The 20,702-nt window shown below is 43.7% G+C and overlaps 2 protein-coding genes and 1 long non-coding RNA gene across 4 annotated transcripts in view; 1 reads left to right on the top strand and 2 right to left on the bottom strand.

The window, feature by feature from the left end:
* AACS (acetoacetyl-CoA synthetase) overlaps positions 1 to 9,743 on the bottom strand; it is a 40,899-nt gene extending 31,156 nt beyond the window's left edge. Inside the window, exons 1-3 of one of the 2 annotated variants that reach the window (XM_035340996.1) lie at positions 9,485 to 9,743; positions 6,495 to 6,598; positions 2,127 to 2,247 (exon numbers count right to left, since the gene is read on the bottom strand). In XM_035340996.1, coding sequence (XP_035196887.1) covers positions 2,127 to 2,247; positions 6,495 to 6,598; positions 9,485 to 9,602 — 343 coding nt within the window. In that variant the 5' untranslated portion in view covers positions 9,603 to 9,743. The remainder of the gene's footprint in view (positions 1 to 2,126; positions 2,248 to 6,494; positions 6,599 to 9,484) is intronic. The other variant, XM_035340995.1, reaches the window with a different exon arrangement.
* LOC118175106 lies at positions 4,672 to 6,311 on the bottom strand. The gene is made up of 2 exons (XR_004754880.1): positions 5,754 to 6,311; positions 4,672 to 5,317 (listed from the first exon to the last, which is right to left on the bottom strand). It is a non-coding gene; the product is annotated as an uncharacterized LOC118175106 (long non-coding RNA).
* A 5,429-nt stretch (positions 9,744 to 15,172) lies between the features above and the next one.
* On the top strand, positions 15,173 to 19,882 carry BRI3BP (BRI3 binding protein). Its single transcript, XM_035340997.1, has 3 exons — positions 15,173 to 15,423; positions 16,211 to 16,313; positions 16,964 to 19,882. The coding sequence occupies exons 1-3, from the start codon at positions 15,232 to 15,234 to the stop codon at positions 17,380 to 17,382; spliced, it is 714 nt and encodes a 237-aa protein (XP_035196888.1). The 5' UTR covers positions 15,173 to 15,231; the 3' UTR covers positions 17,383 to 19,882.
* The last annotated feature ends 820 nt before the right edge of the window (positions 19,883 to 20,702 follow it).

Genomic DNA, 20,702 nt, shown 5'->3' on the forward strand with positions numbered 1-20,702 from the left:
CTTCTTAGACTTCCTCCCATGTACATTTAGACCTACATGAAGCAAGACAGCAGGTGTTGATGGGAAGCAGTACAGAAGTCAATAAAACATGCAGTTCATAAGCTGAGCAGGGTATGTCTATAAGTTCTGTGTTCCCCTAGAACAACAGGCAAGATGACTCTGATCTTGCTTTGTGATTAAAGACCCCAGGAGAAAGCAGTCACAAATAAGAGACTGACAGTAGGAGACAGTAATTGAAATTGTTTAGGAAAGTTACACTTCCATTCCCATGCCCTATTACACTCACAGAACTCCCACAGAATCATCCCTAGTAATTTCAGGAACCTGCCACAGGTTTTCTAAACACCACTCTGACCTAGCAGTGATTGGTTAATGAAAAATACTCTGACTTAAGAAATCTTAAGAAGATTAAATACAGCAGAAGGTCATGAAAAGAGATGCAGGTATAGGCCTGTTCCCTGCAGAAAAAGAAGTGTGTTCACTAGTCAGACACTGACACAGTATACACCTGTATCAGGGAATTTCTCTGTTTGGTATCACCTAAGCACTGAGTCTCCAGTACAACCCATGACTTCCTAACATCAAATGATCTCCAAGAGACAATGTGATCACTTATCAAACCAAAAAGTTAACTAATTTGCTAATAATACCTTAAATAATTTGAACTGCAAGTACTTAACTCCACTTTTCCTCTAATTACACACTTAACATCAACAGAAGTCAATCCCGTCATTGCTTACCCTTAGAGCTGACTTACTGATCGGTGTTTGGCTTTCAGCTATTGCACAAGATTTAAGCAACTATGCTGAGGTTTTTCTAATTAAGTAATACTTAAGAAGCTTTTCTAATGACCTCAGAATTTAAAAGCTCATCACTTCAAAGCTAGCTTTCTGTTAGAAGCCTCATTTCTATCCGACTTCAGCAGAAAATTCTTATTACATCAAAACAAGGTCATAGATTTTCCTATTCTCTCTGATTTCGAGTTGTTATATATATATTTATATATATGTATGATCAGAGAGGTTTCTTTCAATATCTTTAAATAGCAAAACAACTGATAAAGATTTTCTTTCAGTGCTAAAATACAGAAGACAGCTTTGCTGTCTTATGTAGCTGTTTTTTTATGTAGCTGTTAGAGAGTTTTTACTCTCAGAACAATGGGAATACACATGTAATTCAAGAACTGATCTCAGTTCTCAGAAGTCAGAAACTAAGACTTAATACCTGCTCAATCCATCCATGTTTCGGTATAACTTGCTCTGCTAATAAGCTACAAGGCTGTTTTGTTTATTGTTAAGCTATTACAAAGAATCACCTCTTGGTCACTCTTACAAGGATTAGGCCAGGCAAAAGGGAAGCTCAAAATACAAGTCTGCAGGGCAACACTCTGACAAACCTGCACAGAGGCTAATCCCATCTAATGGATTAGAATACACATTTTAAGTTATCAAAGTTAGAAAATTTATGGAAGGCTCTTAAGAATTACAATCTTGATTATGAGGACACCTGGATTTTAGTGACTTACACCTTCTTCAGAATAAGAAAATAAATAAGACTGAACTTCATTGTTTCAGAAAAGTGAAATTCCAGCTCTTCGATACGTGTAACTGTCCTTTCCTTCCTTCCTGTACTGTCACAGCTACAGGTAATTCCTACCTATGTCACATGTACTAATACACTTAGTATTTCTAAGGTAAAAGGTATAGGAAGAGGGTAGGAAGGACAATATCAAGAAGTGCCAAAATCCTCCCAAAGGCACATTAGGCAAGTGTTTATGACAAACATGAAATAATAGCTCAAGTACTGAAGGATGTTAACTGCAGCATCATCTTCACTACCTTAAGAGAGTTAGACACATTATCAGAAGAAAACTTCATTTACTTTGCCAAGGACTTTTCAGAACTATCTACATTCCCAGAGTGTATTTTCCTGTTTGCTTTTTGTTTGTTTGTTTTGAGGAGCTGTATCACTCATTCTGCAGAGATGTCAGCTTAATTTTCTTCTTTTCTCCTCACCTAGGCCAGTTTAGTTCAAGCTTTCACAAAAACACAGGCTGTTTTATAAGACCAACACCTATGAACTATAAAAAAAAAAAAAATACAAGAAAGCCATTAATTTTTACTCACTTGCTGCATACAGTGCAATCTTATCATTGTCTCTGTGCTTCAGAAGATTTTCTGCATAGTTCAGACGGCTACCTTTAAACCATTCTGGGACATCTGCAATGCTTTTGGACGTATCAACCACCTGAAGAAAAAATGTAATACATTGATGGAAAAAAAACTAGTATCATTTTTTGTTCAGATAATTCTACAGACATCAGCTAATTAATTCCAAGCAAGAACGATTCCTCCCAGTTCACAGATGGCAAATAGACACCATATCTGCTAATAAAACCCTAGAAATATGACTGATTTGTCAAGTGAAGACATTAGAACAAAGCTGGAAAGAGTTCCTCACCGACAGCTCTGCCTTCAGACCTGCCTTAAATATACAAGCAAGCAAAATACCACATGTATAGCAAGATGTGCACACCACAGGACACACTGGGGTCTTGCGGGGGATCATCCAGAGCAAGTTACTTGTTACAGAGCCCAACATTAGGAACATGGGCAGTGGTAACTGATGCAAGTCTGGATACATGGACATAGTCAAATATAGCTGAAGAAGTTCAAGCTTTTTATTCTCATTCTCCATATATATATTTTTAAGATGAAATTGCAATAAGCATTTCAGTACCACACAGTTTCATTCAGAGCACAGAAGCTCTACTAGCCTCTACAACTAACAAGAGCTGTATTACAAATAGAGTACACATTTCTACCATCCTTCATTTGCCATTTTCTAATAAGATAGTCCCACAACCCAGTAACCCCATGTTAAGTAATTCCCCATTTAGGAAAAAGGCACATGAAAAATGTGATAAACAGAAGGCCCCAAAATATATTCAGCTGAAACAACTCCCACATCTTGAAATCATTAAGTCTCAAATACTAAATTAGCTGTTAAGTCACAGTTAAGAATATACCTGTAGTAACAATGATAGATTAAGCATTATCTACAAAAGTCTTTAAAAACCTCCCTAAGTGTCCCACTATTTAGAAATTATACTGCCCAGCAATGCATGTATGCATTTTATGACCTTTACACTGCAAAATTATTTTATAAATTGTATGTTTGAAAGCTTCTATTCATTCCCTCAGGTTCTATCACACAAACTGCATAGGCATTACAGAAACAGCATTCTTCCAGGTCAAGTACAAGGTTATTCTGAAAGTCTGATAAAACTCAGTACTTCCCGTTCCACCATCAAAACTCACCCCCCCAAAAAAAATTTTGTGCATTGAAGTGTGCAGTATATGTATTATTGAAGGCTATCCTAAAGTCAGTCTTTCAAAGTTAAAGCTCACATGGAAATACACTACTACATCATTTCAATCCAATTTTCTAAGAAGGTAAGCCTAAGGGGATTTCTTTGCTTGTAGCAATTAGCTAGAGCTGAGTTCTGATAGCTAAAATTTATCAACTCACACTACAGAAATATTTTTACATGCCAACATGTATTCCTGTAACAGTTGCAAGGCTCTTTCACAACTGACTCAGTACTGACTGCCTTACTTCAAGCAAAGCTTCCAGAAGAGCTCTAACACAATGTTAGACTGACATTCAATGTCCCTTCTAAGAGCTCCACCAGCACAGCGTGCTAGACTTGTTCTGTTATTTTCTACTGAGATAATGCCTACAAATGCTAGTTAAACCCAGTCTCTGTGGTAGTGGTACTTTGTTATATGAACAACCTGATGGCTCCCTTAGAGAGATGTTATCAGCAAGCAACAGAAACTGTCTCCTCCGCAGAAGATCATTCCTAGTTCTAGCAAGGCTATAAAAACCCCAAAGCTCTGCAACAAGCCTTTCAGACTTCACACAGTTCCAGCATAAATGCTCAGTGGGTCTGTGGAAAGGGAAGGATTGCACTCTGCAGTATTGCCAACTACTGTCCGCATTTAATGACTAAGGTTTTACTTCTACTCACAGCAGCACTGAGCCACAGGGCCAATTTATGTGGTTAAGCAAACATGGCACAGGAACACAGCTGATACCTGACACCATGTGCTGCTCCACAACTGCTCTTCACAGCAGCTATTCAGGGACTACTTCCCTGACCTCTGCAGTCAAGAGTAAATACTGTATTAGCAATATTCTCTGCCCACACCTCTACTGCATTCTCCCCCCCCAGAAGTGGTTTGCTTGTCAGGCTATTACCATACCATAGATCATGCCATAGATTGTGTTTACCATAAACATAGGCTACACCTCTGAGAACAAAGTTGAACATTACCACAAAAAAAAAATCATTGCATTGTACTGTGGTACGTGCCATGCTCTGTATGACCTGCAGAGCAAAACAGCATAGCTCATGAAAGCCACAGAACAGATATGATTAGAATACTCACCACAGCCCCTCCGCAGGAATGACAGCTGGCAGGTGCTTCTCCCAGGAAGAAAAGCATGCAAGTTTAGACTATTTCTCACTTAAAATCAACAGCTACTTACAACTTGACATAATGCCAGTGCTGTCATGCCAGGATGGCTTTGTTTGGTATAAGTACCTTCGTTTTCAAAGGTGACATGGATATTAACACCTTTACCAAGTTTAAACAAAACACTGGCTGCCTCTATCACATATAGAAAGTTTTATTGTTATTCTAAGAATGACTTGTGAAAGTAGGGAATGTTTCACTGGCTAAGAAGAAAATAATCAATTTTGGTTCATAAAAAACCTTTATTCTCCTCAAAGCAAAATTCTAACTTCCACTGAGCAGCAGGGATGAAGTAGTACAACTAATTACACTTCTCAGCTTTTTGCTACCACAGGACAGCTCAGTTACTGTGAACAGCATTTCCTTCCGATATCCACCAGATATGGATCAATAGTCAGGATTAACAGCAAATTGCTTCAAGGTCTGACTCTAGCTTTGAGCCTTGAAGCAGAGTCTTCTATGCTCACACCGAAGGAAAGGCACAGACATTCACCAAGTTCCATGTACATTGAGCCAAGTGCATTTGTCTGCAGTGCCAGTCCATGACAACTTCGCCTCTCCCTGTTTTAAGATTCCACACCACAGCAAGGCCCTCCTTGCGAGCTTCCAGGCCACTGCGTGCCTATTCCACAAGGAATCTAGTTAAAGCATTACTAGGCATCTGTCTTCTTGCTTGTCTTCCTCAGGAAACATTCACAGCCACTATTGCCCATTCCACCTTCCCTTCCGGTTTGTCAGTCATTGGTGGGGTCTCCAGGCCTCCAGAATTTCCAGTCCTGTAAGGCAAGTGAATAAGCATTACTCTTCAGTTTGCTCAGTACAAAGGCAAAAAAAAATAGTTCCTCCAAACGGCTTGCTCAGGATAATTTACAGTCATGTCCAAATCTGGAAAAAAATAGCCTTGCTAACAGCACAGAATATGGAGTGAAGGAAGATGGGGCAAGAAAGCATCTCAAATGCAGCCTGGCTAGATTTTGAACTACTGTTTACAGAAAAGTTACTAAAAGGACCAGGAGAGTTTTTACCATCTTCAGGCTACACTTCAAAAACCACTAGTTTTTAGAAAGGCTAGTTTTTACATTCTTGCCAAATTCACTCTAAGGACCAGATCACATGAAGACACCTGAGCATGCAGTTCTGGGAAGAACTACCTGGTCTATCACATCATGCAGGACAAAAGCTTGCATGACAGGAAAAGACAAAGAATCTTACCAGTTTCCTCTGCTGAACTGCCAGCACTCTGCATGTTTTTGGAACAGATAGCCTCCAGGGTTTAAGAACCAAGTCCAGTCCCTTCTCTATCAAGTCCAGGAAGGTTCTTCTGTATCAAGCTTTTGAAGTGATTAGTAAATCCTTGCCTTCCTCAGATGAAGAACTGCAGGCTGTTGATACCCTATGCCAGCACTGTACAAGGATTCATCTTCCATTTGCAGGAGGAAGACACTTTTGTCTCACAGCAACACTGTGGCAAGGTCTGGTATTCCATCTGTGACTGTGTTCAGCCACTACCATTCCCTCAGATACTTCAAGCCAACATCTGACTGCAGAACCAGTTTTGCAAAACTGGTGGGCACGGGTGTGTTACCAAGTAGGCTGACTCAGGGAACATATGCATGAGGTTGGTGTATGCCAGCATTTCATGATATGCTATCAGCATAATCCTAAAGCAGAAGGCAGTATAGTGGTAGACTCCCCAATCAGCCAGGACTTCCGTGGTATTTGAAGGCACATGAACAAGGAAAATACAGTAAAATTGCGCAGGACAACAAAACTTCAGCAACAAGACAATCTACTGCACAAGGAAGTTCAGGGCTACACACTCAATGGATTCTTCATATTACCACCAAAAGCATTCATTTAGTAGGTTCCAGCAACAGTTCAGAAGATGAACTGTAAGACGAACTAATCACCCCTTTGTATTACATCTGATGAGTTAAGGTAACAGCAACTCACCTCATCGTACAGGCGAGAACACACAATGTTACTGTACTTCCAGAATTCCTCCCAGAAGTCCGAGAAGAATTCCACCGACCACTGGTATAAGTCATTGTAGTTGGCTAAAAGTAATAGGTATCTGTTAGCGTTATGCAGAGAATTACAGGAACATAGACAAACTACAGTTAGAGATTCCCTGGTCAAGAAAAATTGTGGCTAAAAATTAGTAAAATAAGATAGGGTACATCACTTCTGTTTGTGGTAGTTGCACACCAATAGGCAGCTAAGTTCTACTACAACCACCTTCTCACTCCCCTCCTCAAGAGAGCAAAAGGAAAAAATACAATGGAAAAGGGCTCAAGGGTCAAGATAAGAACAGAGAGATCACTACCAGTTACCATCACAGGCAAAACAGACTCAACATAGGGAAATTAATGATATATTGCCGATAACAGATGAGAGCAATGAGAAGCTAAAAGCAAATTAAAACCACTTTCCCCCCTGCATCCACCCTCTACCTCCTCTCCCCGAGCAGCCCAGGGGAGCAGAGGCTGCTCCCCTCCCCATGCTCTCCCCGGCATTGCTCCCAGCTCAGCTCTGCCCAGCACTGGGTCCCTTTGGAGCCCACACCTGGCCTGGGGCAGCTGCTGGGCTCTGCTCAGAGGCACCCCCACAGCCCCCTCAATATCAGATCCTAGCTGCAAAGCCCAATGCAGTGCTGAAAGCAAGTGACTATAGCATCAACAGGAAGCCTGCTTGGACACCTGAACAGATGGCATCATTTCACTCAACTGCTTCACAAGCTACTTGCCACCAAAGAGGCAGGAACCTTTCCTAAGAGCTCAGTGCTGTATCTACTGCCCTCAGTGAGGGTGAAGAACTTGGCAGCAGGTCCTGCTCACTGATACCTCTGTTCCATGTCCTGACATCAATGTAGTGGCTCCATACAGCAGGAGAAACTAGTCTCCCCAGCAAGCAATGTTGGCTGCATGGTTCTTGTCCAGGAAAAAGACCTCAGATGGTATGGTGTCAGATTAGATACACTAACAGCACAATTACAAAGCAAGAAAGCATTACTCCTCGATAAATAAGGGGTCTGACAGATCTAATTTTACCCTTTCACACTAAAGTAACATGAGTATCTAATGTGAGACAAAACAAGATGTTTACTAGCTACATGCTATAATCATGAGGTGGCAGGGCACCTCAAACTGCAGGGCAACGAGCAGTTTAAGTTTTAATGACAGACAGATGAAGTAACCTGAGGAATGCATACCCCCAAAAAATCACAATTCAAGCTGAAATTCAGAATCAGTATCCAAAATACTGAAATTCTGTCTGTAAAGCACATGGAAGCAAAAACTCCTCCAGAACTCAGTTTTTACACAAGTATTGCCTCCATCTCAGCCTCCTTACACCCTGTTTTTTTTTTTTTAAACACTCCACCCAACTTACTCTTCATTATTCTATACATTGCACATGAGCTGGGGACAAACTATGCCAAAGGAAACTAATCTATCATATCCTCCTTTAAAAGGAAATTATAAAGCATGCTCCAAACCCTAAGTGCTACAAGCTACAGCCACCTGTGATGTGGTTTCTTACATGAACAGCTCGTTCTATCTCGTCTATACATTCTGTCCCCTAGTGAGCTTCAGCATCCAAGTCCTCCAGGGCACAGACCTGTTATTCAGTAATTAAATATTGCATCTCATTGCTACATTTTCAGGCTTGGACAAAGCCATGCTGTTTGAAAGGGTTATATTGCCCTTAGCTCTCCTAAGTCCACATCTTGGTGTTACATAAAGAACCCATTCTTAGCTGCTGAATAGCACACAGACCAGCAAAGATCGGCTCAGATCTAATGGAAGTTGACAAAGGGTCCTATATGCACAGGAATCCATTTTGAATTGATAGCCACATCAAAATGGAGTGAAGGAAAGAATTCTAGTTGTTTCAGCTCTAAGTGCATGCAGCCCATCTGAAACTGCATTGGATCATGATCTGATTACCCATTATGACACTGCTACTCAACAAATGGCTTTTCAGACATGAGCTACTGCAGCACCAGACACATTGCCACTCTTGCCAGAGACACATTGCCAATATCTCTGCTTATGTCACGGACGTTAATACCGGACACACAAAAAGTCAGGCCACTTGCCACAACTGCTTCCTCCATGCTCATCTTCCAGCAGAGGGATTATTACCTAAAGGCTCCCCAAGCAGCTTGGTGAGCAAGTGCTCCAGTAGAACAGGCAGCATAAAGCAAGCTGGTGAGAACTGGAGTGCTTGACCCCAACATGATCGTGCTTCAGTGTTAGCCCACATAACCAGCACCTCCTGATACGCAGCTTCCAACCACTGATCACTGAAGAGCACTGAGCAATTCAGGCTGGGAGACCCCTCTGCAGGCCTAACCCCCTGCTCAAAGCAGAGCTAAATTCAAAGCTGTCAGATTACTAACTTAAGCTAGAGGACCACACATCTATCCACTGTTATTGCTGGACAAGCATGAAGCAGAGCCTGAAGTCAAAGAGCTCAGGCAGACACACAGAAGGAGACCTCCATTCCCATCACCTCACCACACTCTGCTCCACAGGATGCTCAGGGGAGTGAAATCAAGACTCTCCCTCCACAAACAGCAGTGAGCTCCCACACTTTAGCTCTCAGAGCTCCACATGAAGGCTCCCGGTCGCAGCCCCCAAACCCTCACGCACCCCACATGGCCGCTCTTAGGGGAGCCCCACGAGGCCCTCTCCGAGAAGAGGTGCTCACACCACAGGTGCTGACAGCCCCTGCCGGGCCGCCGACCAGCAGCAGGGCAGAAAATAAGGGTGTTTGCCTTCCTTATCAGCTCCCACCTCCGGGATGCGGCACCCGAGGCCCCGGCGCCTCGGCCCCGACCTCCCCAGGAGGGCTCGGTGCGCCCCCTCCGACCCAGGGGTGTCTCAGGGAAGTGGATCCCGGCCGGAGGCTGCCCACCCAGCTGCCCGCCTGCCGCTCACCCAGGCGAAGCCCGCAGCTGCTGGCCACGGCGGTGCGGAACCGGTCCATGTGCGTGTTGCGCTTGGTGTCGGGCTCCCACATCACCTGCGACTCCATGATCTCGGCCTCCCACGACATGGCGGCGGAAAACGAGCCCAGAAGGCAGCCGAGCAACCGAGGCCACCCCCCGCAGGGCCGCGTGCGGCCACCCACACCCAACGCCGGCCCCAGCCGCACTGCGCGGCCCCCGCCGCCGCTGTGGCCTTTAGGGAGCCTCAGAACCGTTCTTCCCCGTAACCTTCCGCGGAGAGAAAAGAGTGCGGGCAGCGCCGCGCCTAATGGGGGGGGGGGGGGGGAGGGCGAAGGGCGGGCGGCCCCCGGGGGTCAGGGATGCAACCACCGCTAGTTTTCAATTCTTATTATAATTTTTCCACAGAGAGTTGGAGAAATCCTTCCTGACAAGGGTCTTTGACCCAATAGTGAAGCAAGAAACGCGTTTCTCCACAGCCTCCACTTCCCTGGGGTTTCAAAACGCTCCCTCCCGCAGCACCTGATGCTGGAGCCGGGTTTCTGTCAAACCTCGGGCCCTGCTCTTGTTGGCGGTCGTGTTTTGAAACAGCCCGCTTCGGCCAAGTAGTGGGGCAGTGCAATACCTACCATGGAAATCATGGAGCATATGCATGCTCTTTATGTAACCAGCTTTCAAGGTCATGATTCCCTTCGTGATTCTTAGAAGCCTTGAGAAATATGAAATTGATTGATTGTATGGACGTATGCTGTAAATACGAAAGTATGATACACACAGTAGATGGAACTGCACTTGCTGTAAACATCACCTAGATTTTTGCGCTACTACTTTATTAAATTTGAAAATAAATAAATTAAATTATTATTAATAACAAATAAATATTATTAATATTAAATTTGAAAGCCATAGCAACATGATTTGACCACTCTTCCCAATCTTTATTTTCCTTGAGAAGAAGCTTCCATGCAGCACATTTCTTAACAACTCCCTGCTGGGCCTGGAGAGACTGCATGTGGGATCAGGACACGGTGCCTACTGCTGCATCCCTCAGCCCTGGCAGCAGTGCTCAGCAAAGCCATCAGCAGTGAGACCTGCGGCAAGTGAGGTCATTGGGCTGCTCATCCCAGTGCCCAGGCACTGTTTCAACTGGATCTGGAAGGCCAAGGCCTGAGGTGCAGAAAACAGCCTTCTCCATCCATGAGTGGACCTGTGGAAAAAAAATATTTTTTTTGCCCTTATGGTTGCAGAGGCATCTGAGGGGGTACAGGAGCACCAACTGATGTTTGAGGCCTGGGACAGCCCTGTGGCTGGGGGGGGGGGGGGGGGGGCCCCCCCCCCCCCCCCCCCCCCTCCCGGCCCCCCCCGGGGCCCCCCGCCCCCCCCCGGCCCCCCCCCCCGGGTTTTTGACCCCCTGCCCCCCGGGGCTCTACCGGGAGTCACACCTTCCCCGAACACCCGGCCAGTCCCTCACAACCCAGGAAGAGGCGCTGACAGGCAGCGCAGACAGCGCAAGCCGCCAACCAGCCGCCCCCCGCCGCCCCCTCCCCCCTGCTGCCGCCCCCTCTCCCTTGAGGCGGCTCCGCGCTGCGGACGGATTCCGCGCGCCGCGCAGCGGTCGTTGCGCCGCCGGCAGTGATTGGCTGCCGCGCGCCTGGCCCCACATCAGCCCAGAGCCCGCTCTCCTCACGGCTAGGCTGGGCGCCGAAGAGCTGACACCAAGGGGAGCCAATCGGCGCAGGCGTTTGACAAGCCCTCTTCTCGGGCAGCCAATGAGATGCCGGATCAGAAGGAGGTGCGCCCAATCGGAGGGGAGCTCTCAGCCTCTGTTCGGGGGAAGAGTGTAGGGGGGTCCCTGCGTGGCTCCCCTCAGCGCTGAGAGGAGCCTGGCCTGCACGTAAGGGTGCCGATTTTACTTATTTTAGGTAAAAGCAAAACACCAGCTTTCCCCACCCAAAGTAACCTGTGCAGCTAAAAAAAATGTGGAGCTAAATCACTTGAGAAGGGACCCCAAAATTCCCCTCCCTGAGATGGAAAAGATGTAGTTTAAAACAGACTGACCCAATTTCTGGTCAAGGAGAAATAGGCACACTGGGAACTTTGTGATGAGATTTGTGTTTTTTGAAAGCTCAGCAGCCCTTTCGCTTCATGAGCAGCAGTTTTACAGCTTTATCTTTATGTAGAATCATTTGTGCTGCTGTGTTCCTTGCCACCAGTCCACTTTTTCCTTATCGAACTTTTTTTTTTTTTTTTTTTTTTCTTTTTTCAAGAGTGACTTTAGAAAAATGGGAAGAAAAAGGAAAGAAAATGAAACAAGCCTTTCACAAGAAGATAGGCATTAGGAGGAAAGCAGTGACTACTAAAAATAGTTTGGAGACTAGATTAGAGTATCTAGGGGAAAGTAGCCTGAATAAGATTAACTGGAATTCACTATTTTCAAATCTTTTTAATCTGCACTTTATATCTAATAATAGTAATAATAGGTTATAAAATAAATCCCATTTTCTGCTCTAGACTAGATTAAGGACCCTTCAAAAGACATTTCAGAAATGATTAACAGTGACGATGATGACGGTACTACTTCATTTCTGGTCTCTAAGGTAACTAATCTGCAGTCAATCTATGAAATTAAAGCAAGTGATAAAATCACTGTGAGTTAACAGTTTTGTAATAATACCTCATGGCAAACTATCCTGTGTTCTCAGGATGATCCCACACCTGCATGAGGAAATCTGAAGATGTCAGAAAGTTTTACAAACCCCCATATTCAGAACAGCTACCAGCTGGTTAATACGTCTGTAGAAGAAGGAGAAACTTTTGGTTCACTTGGCATCCTTGATCTCTGCAGCCCCCCAGTGGTGTCAGAAGTACAAGTAACCAGAATCAAAATCAAAAATATTTGCAGAGAGGACAGAATAATAATAATTAAAAAAATAATAATAATAAAAAAAATAAAAGCTCATAAAAGATTGACAGAGATAACAGCAAAGCATTAATAAAAAAGGTCAAAGAAGACAAGAGGTCATAAAGTGGTCAGTTATGGCAAATTGAGGTTTTGGGATGATGTAAAGATAGAAATGTAAGGGTCATTGAGGTTAAGGACTGGTCCACCACAACACCACTTGGATTTCTTAAAGGCTATGACAATTTATTTATTTAAAAGAGAAAACTCTATGATGTGACAGAACTTTGACATCTCAAAGACCCCAATTTATTCCCAAACCATTTCAGAATGTTGTCAAATCTCTATATCTGAAGAAGACAATTTACACAGTCTCCAGATAAGGAAAACATAGAAGTATTTTCATGATTCTTTTGTGTAGTGAGACCCTCAGGAGAGGATCTTTCTAGAAGCCTCACAGTTGTCCTAATAAAACGTTCAATGTGGTTAAAGAAGAATGAGATCAATATTTCATGTCATGATGCAATGTATTCTTTGAGCAGACACGATTTCATTTATTTAAACAAGAGAAAGGTGAAATACTGCATAATTTCATAAGAGCTGTGGATATGGTGAGGTGAATTTATCTGAAATAATAAGACAGGTCAGGAAATCAATTACATACCATGGAAGACTCCAAAATTATCCTGACCTCCTATGAAGGACAACCATGAGCACAGGCTTCCAAAGGTAACCACTAAAATAGGCCTCCAAGCCTCTGTGAAGACTGGATGGAAAGAAACAACAAAAGCTTTTCAGAAGTGGTTATGAGGGGGAACCCACAATGAAAACTCATGCAGACAAATAGGAACTGTCCCAGATTCTCAGAAGCAAAACTTGCTGGACCAAAAACAGCACAAGGGGATCCAGAAAAGGCCATGCCAACTGGAAGCAAATAGAAGAATTATAACTAGCACCAAAAACAACATTACATTACAGGCGTGGTTTTGTACCACAGTGTTCGTTACATGCAAGAAACACCCCCTAAGTGGACACCTTGTGCTGGGAGTCAAGACAGAGCATGACACTGCGGGCAGATAACCAGAGACCTTGTAAGAACCTCAAAAATACCTGTCATTGGTTACCAACTCATTTTGGAAGAGTACGAGATAGATATCAGAATATACACGAGTGTTAACAGATCTGTAATTTGGGGACTGTCTTAAAAGAGAATGAAAGCACCCTTTATAAATATATAAAGTAGTTATATCCTACTGAAATCGATTAAGAGCCTAAGTACCTTCCTGGATCTGAGGCCAACACTTTCAGGGCCAATTATAAATAAATGTTAAAAGGTCCAGGCCATTCTAAATGTGAAAATAAGTGTTTTGGCCAGACTAAAAGCAGGATAAAGGCAATAATCAAGAAATCTATATTCTAGATGTCTTCTCAACTGCTTGGTAATCACACTTAGGCTCAGCTATGAGGTTGAAGCACCAAGGACACTGGGTGCAGTATCAAAAAGAGATACATGGAGTTAACCCAGCAACTGGAAGAGCCACAGGGTGTACCCTAACTCTGTGGCAACTCCCCAGGAAGGGGCAGGGGGAAGCAGAGGTCTGCCCAGGGAGCATCACAGTGTCAGGATTCCCCCATGCCTTGAATTTACTGTTGGTCAATTTAGCAAACATTTTCTGCCCCAGCTTGTTGCAGAACCTACATTTCAACCCTAAAGGTCTTTTTTTTTTTTTTTTTTTTTTTTTTTTTTTTTATATTGCCATCATTGTGTTTCTGTCTTGTCTAAGTCTGTCTTCTGTCGATTAACAATGAATCAAAATGTGTCACGAAGCCAACAAAATACTTTTGTAACTCCAGGAGATACTTCACTCTGCTAACATCCTGGTTTCACTACCCAGAAAGAGCAGATAACATTGTCTAATCTATACTTGCCAGCTGGTCTTTTGTTGGTCTGGTTACTCAAGGAGGATCAACATAAAACCTGACAGAAGAGGGGGTCACGTCATTAAGTGTAATGGCTTTCAGCATAAGTGTCTTGAGGGTGAGGGACATGAGAGTCGTCCAGAACCCCCTGATCTGAAGTTAAAAGTATTGAAAAGACAGATGTCATTTTTTTGGCATTAAACCTACAATATTCCCTTTGTTTTTTGGGGATTACATCTGGGAGTGTCCTTGGACAGTGATATCCAGACTGGAAAGGCAGCTCGCTGTACTCTGGAGATTGTGACAAGTCCCAAGAGCCCAGACAGATAGGATCTGGGAGAGGAGAGGACTGGGGGTCCAAGAAATTGATCATGAGTCAGCAACGTGCCCTTGCAGTGATGCCAACAGCTTCCTGGGCTGCTTTAGCAAGAGCACAGCCAGCCATGGGAAGGGATCCTGCCCTTTGGTTTGGCACTTGAGACAATAGCAGGAGCAGCGTGGTACAGGAGGATATCGAGGCACTGCACCCAGTGCAAGGCATAGCACCGAGTTGAGAAGGGTGCTACAGCACGGGGCTCCTGGAGGAGGCAATGCCAGACTTTATCTGCCTCCAGAAGCAGAGCCAGACCCTATTCGAAGCCAACAGATGCGAATGGGACATTATGATTATGTTCTGGGGCGAGTGGAATGGTGTGGCAGGATGGCCTCCCCTGCTTGGAGGCTGCAAGAGGCGATGGATAAAAAGATTATGATGGGGATTTCAGGGGGTTGATTGCTTAAGTGCACCGCCCCCCCCTTCCCCGCATCCCCCCCATCCAAAAAATAAAAAAATAAAAAATAAAAAAATAAATAAAAGAGGCGGCGGGGTTCTGGGGGAGGCCGGTGGAGGGCGCCACGATCGCGGCGAGGCTCGGGCGGCCATGGCGGCGGGGAGACTGCTGATCCTCGCCGTGCTGCTGCTGCTGCTGCTGGGGGGCACGGCGGGGCCCGGAGCCCGGGCAGCCCGCAGCCGGGGTTCCGAGAAGCAGAACAGTCTCCGCCGCGCCGCCAGCGGCCTCTACCAGGGAGTCAGCGGCCTCTTCGGGGAGGACAACGTGCGGGCCCTGCAGAAGGTGAGCCGGTGGGCGCTTCCTCCGCACCTCCACGCACCCTCCTCACATCCCCCCCTCTTCCCTCCCTCCCCCCCACCCCCGTTGCCTCCCTTTCTCGCCGCCCTTCCTTCGTGGCTTCCGCCGGCCCGGCAGCTTCATGGGCAGAGCCTCGATGGAGGCCGCCTCTCGCCGGAGGCCGGAGCTGGGCCTCGGCCCCTGCCCGAGCCCCCGCTGCGGCCGGATCCTCGCTGCGAGAAGGGGAAAGGGCAGAGGGAGGCTCGGCGCGGAGCGAACGGCGTAATAGAGGGGATGAAGAGACCACTAATTTAGGGGAGGGGAGGCCGGGGCGGCCCGCTGCCTCCCTCCAGCTGAATGCGGCCGGCGTGCAGCAGCACAGCCCCAGTGGGAGCTTGCAGGGGTTGAGGTGAGCACGCAGGCACGGGAATCAGTCCCCTGGCCGGGAAGAAGAGGAGGAGGAGATGCTGCTGGATGCACCAGGAAGCCACACATCACTTGGTGTGATGACTAGGGCATCTTCCAGCTGCCCGATGATTCCCTTCACCCCTGTCAGCACAACAGTAAAGCTAATAAAATCCATTCATAGGTTTACATGACAAAATACCTAAATTAACCTTGTAAGTTTATGATCTGCAGACTTAAAAAAATACAGTTGTATCTTTTGACTTGGGGACTTGAAAATATTCTGCAATCTCTGTTTCATGAACTATAATTCTACTCATGACTAGTAAGTTGCAAGTGTGTTTAAGGTATTGAGGATTTTTTTAAAATTTTCAATTTTATTTCTCAGTTTTTCTCAAGGTTGACAGAGAGGTTTGTGAATGGGGTGGATATATTAATGGACACGTTTTGGAGAATATGGACTGATTTGTTAGATGTTCTTGGAATTGATGGTAAGTGTAATGCTTGTTAACCCGTAAAAGATATGAGCATGTATCACTGCTTACATGAGTGGGAAAATAATTACGTTTTATTGTGATTTATAGAACATCCACCAGTATTATCGCTATCTATTTTACATGGCTTTGACTTTGCTGTTAGTAACTTCAAACAAGAGGTGTAAAACCAACCATTCCGTTTTGGCGTATGTATCTACAGGATGTCTGTAAAACACATTACAGGTCATGGCTCATTTATTGTTATCGTCATTAAAAGGATTCCATTGGCTAGGAATCATACACAAAAACAAAAAAATGAAGAAGGACTAGAAGAAGGAAAGATGCAATTGAGAGCCTTTAGAATATAAATTTTACAAAGTGGGTTCTTTATCTTTAATGTGAACTTGGACCTTATGCCTGATGGCAGTTTGTCCTTAAAGAATCTTCAGTGCCTCTACTTCAAAGGAATTCAATCACATCATTAGAGCGGGGCCAGTGCTTTGAGGACAATCCATCCAGAAATGGTTGAACTAGCTCTACCCCTTATTTTAGAAAACCACAGTCACAGCCCCACCGTGTGACTTTGGAAGCTCTCCTTGCTTTTTTACCATTCTCGCTTTTGAGTACCCTCATTAATATTCTGTAAATTTTCCTTTGTTTTTCAGCCTCCAACTTGACTCATTATTTCAGCCCAGCAGCAATTGCCAACAACCCAACCCGTGCTCTTCTGCTGATTGGTGCCATTTTACTTGCCTACTGGTTTTTATCTCTCTTCCTTGGATTCTTCTTCTATCTCCTGCACATGCTGTTTGGTCGCTTTTTCTGGATTGCGAGGGTTGCCCTTTTCACCCTGTCATGTGTGTACATCCTGCAGAAGTATGAAGGTGACCCAGAACACGCAGTCCTGCCCCTCTGCTTTGTTGTAGCAGTCTACTTCATGACGGGGCCTGTGGGATTTTACTGGAGAAGAAACAGCAACAGCAGCCTTGAGGACAAGATGGACCACCTGGACAGTCAGATCAGACTTCTGAATATACGTCTCTCTAGGGTGATTGAAAACCTGGACAGAAGCAGTGACCAATGAACCAACCCTACAGACCACTGTACACCAGCTCTAGAAAATTCCTAAGCACTGTCTCATTCAAAGCAACAAAGCATCACATGGTAAAAAGTGTGCAAAGTTATAACTTTTCATCATGTGTAAGACTAATTTATCTAGATTATACACTCAGCCATTATACTTGTAAGAAGAAAAATTAAGCTGTATATTCAGTTTTATCCAGTACTAGAATTTTATCAGTAGATAAACGCTTACTTTTACAGGCATTTAAAAACATTTTTTGTAATTTTTTTACAAAGCAAATTGAGTAGTCTTTCAAATATTGAAATTGAGCTCAACATATGCAAATTTGACATTAAGAAGTTAAAAAGAAAAAAAATATTTCAAGCTACCAAACACTTCTATTGAGAAGTAACTGCTGTGGGTCCACTTTTTTTTTTTTTTTTTTTTTTTTAAGAATCACAAATATTCTTCTTTTGTAGTTGGCTTATTTCATTGTCTCAAAGTTGCCTTTCATAGAGTAGCCAATGAACAAATTTTCTGGTATCCAGGCCAAAAAATTCACACCATAGATTCTTAATAGGAGGTGGGGAATGAGGGAGAAGGATGATCTCATTAATTTGAAGTCCTGAAATGCCAGTCCCATATGAGGAATTGAGAAGTGCACATGTGGCTTTATTTCATTGCTTTTCCTATCAGGATCTTAGATTTTGATGTTTGGAAGGAATCCGGTTTAATAAGTTGACACAAGATATGTAGTGTGAGAAATCATAACTTACATTTGATCTTGATAATGAAGCACATTCCAAGCATCAGTGCATGGAATAAAATATGATTTTTAACACCGGGACCCAAGTACTTTCTCAAAAAAGGCAGCAGTTAAAACAACTGCAAATGTATTGTTGCTTAAAGCTTTCTCAGGACCAATAAGCGGCAATAAATTATCTCCAGGAAGATCTGGATTTTTTTTCTAAAATTATGAGTTTTATAGGAGCTTTTTGCTTGAAGTCTGTGTCCTCACTCTATTGGGTTTCAGGAAGTGAGTCCCCTTGCAAAAAGGGTGTATTAAACAGTTGTATTTCAAAGTGTAGGAGCTTTGAAGCAATTTTACTTTTGAAGGATTTATGTATTTGTAACCTTATAATTAACTAGCTTGGTAGGTGACCACTGGCTTTGTAAGGTTTGCTGAATGTACTGAAACAAAGGTAACCTCAGGGAGGAAGGTCTTGTAAGTGGTTTAATGGAGTAACCAATAGCATTTGAGGCTATAACAGGGGGTGGGAGGGGAGGGAGACCATATAATTCCTTAGTGATGAGCACAGTATCAATACTAGAAGAGGTAAAATGGACCACAGCTGAAGAAAAACATACTTCCTAGTATCTGAATGATTAGGTAAAGAAAAGCTGCAACAAAAATTGGTCCGTGATAGGGACTGGCCAAAAAGCAAGGGGAACAGATACGAGTAGATGATGTACGTGCTGTGGCTTTGCTGATGAGTGCCCGCTGTGGCAGTGCTGGCTGTACATGGCTGAGCAAGGCGTGGTGCTGGGTCTTCAGCTTCTTGTCTCCTTGGGCACAAGTTCGCTGGATGTGGCGCTTAACTGAATATAACTGTGGGGTGAAATTATGTTTCTCTTTGTGCTGAAGTTTAGCACTCTTAAAATGTGTGTTACTTGCCTAAGCTCTTTTGGTCTGTATGTAATGTTTACATGAATGATTACTTTAAAATCCATTTTTATGGCCTTCATGCCAACCTGCGGTCACTTCAGTTCAGCGTGGTTGAAGTTCATGTGCAGTTGACATTGTTGTAATCAGTTTTAATTTTTTTATTGTATCTGCAAATTACTCTGACCCAAGGAATGCATGGAGTTGCGAAGCAACTGCTTTTTCTAACTTAGTCTTTCCCATAAACAGATAAGTACTATGGCAACAAACAGCCTGCTTTGTAAAGCTGGAAGTTAAACTTACAGTATATGCATTTTTACAGCTCATTTTTCATTAGTATTACAGAGTCTTCCCTCTGAACTCTTGTTTTCCCTGCTGTTGGGCACCGAGGACTGAGCTAAAACAGCAACCTGGAAATTAGGAATTGATTAGCAAAGATGGTCAAGTCTTTGTGTTTTGCTAAATCTGAGGCCTGAGGACCAAAGTCTGCATACCTTGCTCATGTAAACGGCTCTATTGACTTCAGAAGAACTATGTGCATGAGCCAGTTTTGCATAGATTGTATTTTATGTAATCCATATTTAATGTTGAAATTAAAAGTACTGAACCATTTATATATTAAGAGCTGTCTATTATAAAGATTACTTTAAAAATACTATATAAAAATTAGTTTGGGTTATAGTTTCTCCCTGTGTCTGTAATTGTTTCTTATTTTTGTAAAAATCAGCCCTCCTATATTAATACTCTTAATTTTGATCAGCCTGCTGCTTGAAAAAAAATATTTTTGTATTCACTTGCATCCTATGTATAGCAAAATGTTATGTGAAAAGCAGTATATATAAAATTGGATATTTTTAATCAGTATTTTTTCCAGCACTCAGTTTTCACATTAGACAAATTCGAAAGTAATGATTTTTTTTTTTTAAAGCACAATCTAGTCTTCGATATGTATACTTTAAAATGCTGTGTATTTTTAAACATGCACTGTAGTGAAAACGCTTTTGGGACATGAATGTGGTATTATATTTAATCTCTTTCAACTTACTTTTGTAAATACTTTTACGGATACTTCCCATATGAGTCATCTAGTTTATCCATCCAGTTTTTGCTCTCTTTTTTTAGAACTTGTTCCAGTGACAGTGGTTGCACTGCTTTTCCATTGCCATGGATGTGAGCAGCTCGTATTAGTGCAGAGAAGTGCAGGTATCTCACGTGGGTAAGCCCAGACACAATTTCTGCCAGATGTGGCTGTGGCAGAGGTGAGGATGGGCGTAAAGCCCAGAACCGCAGCTCCCAGGCTTTGGCTCCAATCCCTGGGCAGCTTTGCAGGAGGTGGGCAGCAGTGTCTCTGCTCCTGCAGCGCTGTCCCCTTGGTGAGCAGCTCTTAGAGCAGCACAGGCTGGGCTGTCTGAGGGCAGAGAGAGGCATGTAACCGCTATGCCTGCCATCAAATATGAAGGCTCAGAACCTCAAATATTTACCTTCCCGTTTTCAACAGCTGCTCGGAGGAGTGTCACCTTACTCACTGGGTGACACAACAGTGAAAGATGGGCTTCAAACTGTCTGGTGTCAGAAATTCCAGGAAGGTCTTTAAGTGTTGTAAGCTCCATGCTTCGAGATCTGATGTTTGAAACTACTGTAGTATTTTCAATACATGAACATCAATTTCTCTGAGAGT

The sequence above is a fragment of the Oxyura jamaicensis genome, chromosome 15 (genome assembly GCF_011077185.1).
Source record: "Oxyura jamaicensis isolate SHBP4307 breed ruddy duck chromosome 15, BPBGC_Ojam_1.0, whole genome shotgun sequence".
Lineage (NCBI taxonomy): Eukaryota > Metazoa > Chordata > Aves > Anseriformes > Anatidae > Oxyura > Oxyura jamaicensis.

Excerpts from the sequence above, each read along its gene's own strand:
- BRI3BP (XM_035340997.1), top strand. The coding sequence starts at position 15,232 with ATGGCGGCGGGGAGACTGCTGATCCTCGCCGTGCTGCTGCTGCTGCTG. Across the intron at positions 15,424-16,210 it reads ACGTGCGGGCCCTGCAGAAG|TTTTTCTCAAGGTTGACAGA; the intron begins GTGAGCCGGTGG and ends TTTATTTCTCAG. Across the intron at positions 16,314-16,963 it reads AGATGTTCTTGGAATTGATG|CCTCCAACTTGACTCATTAT; the intron begins GTAAGTGTAATG and ends TTTGTTTTTCAG.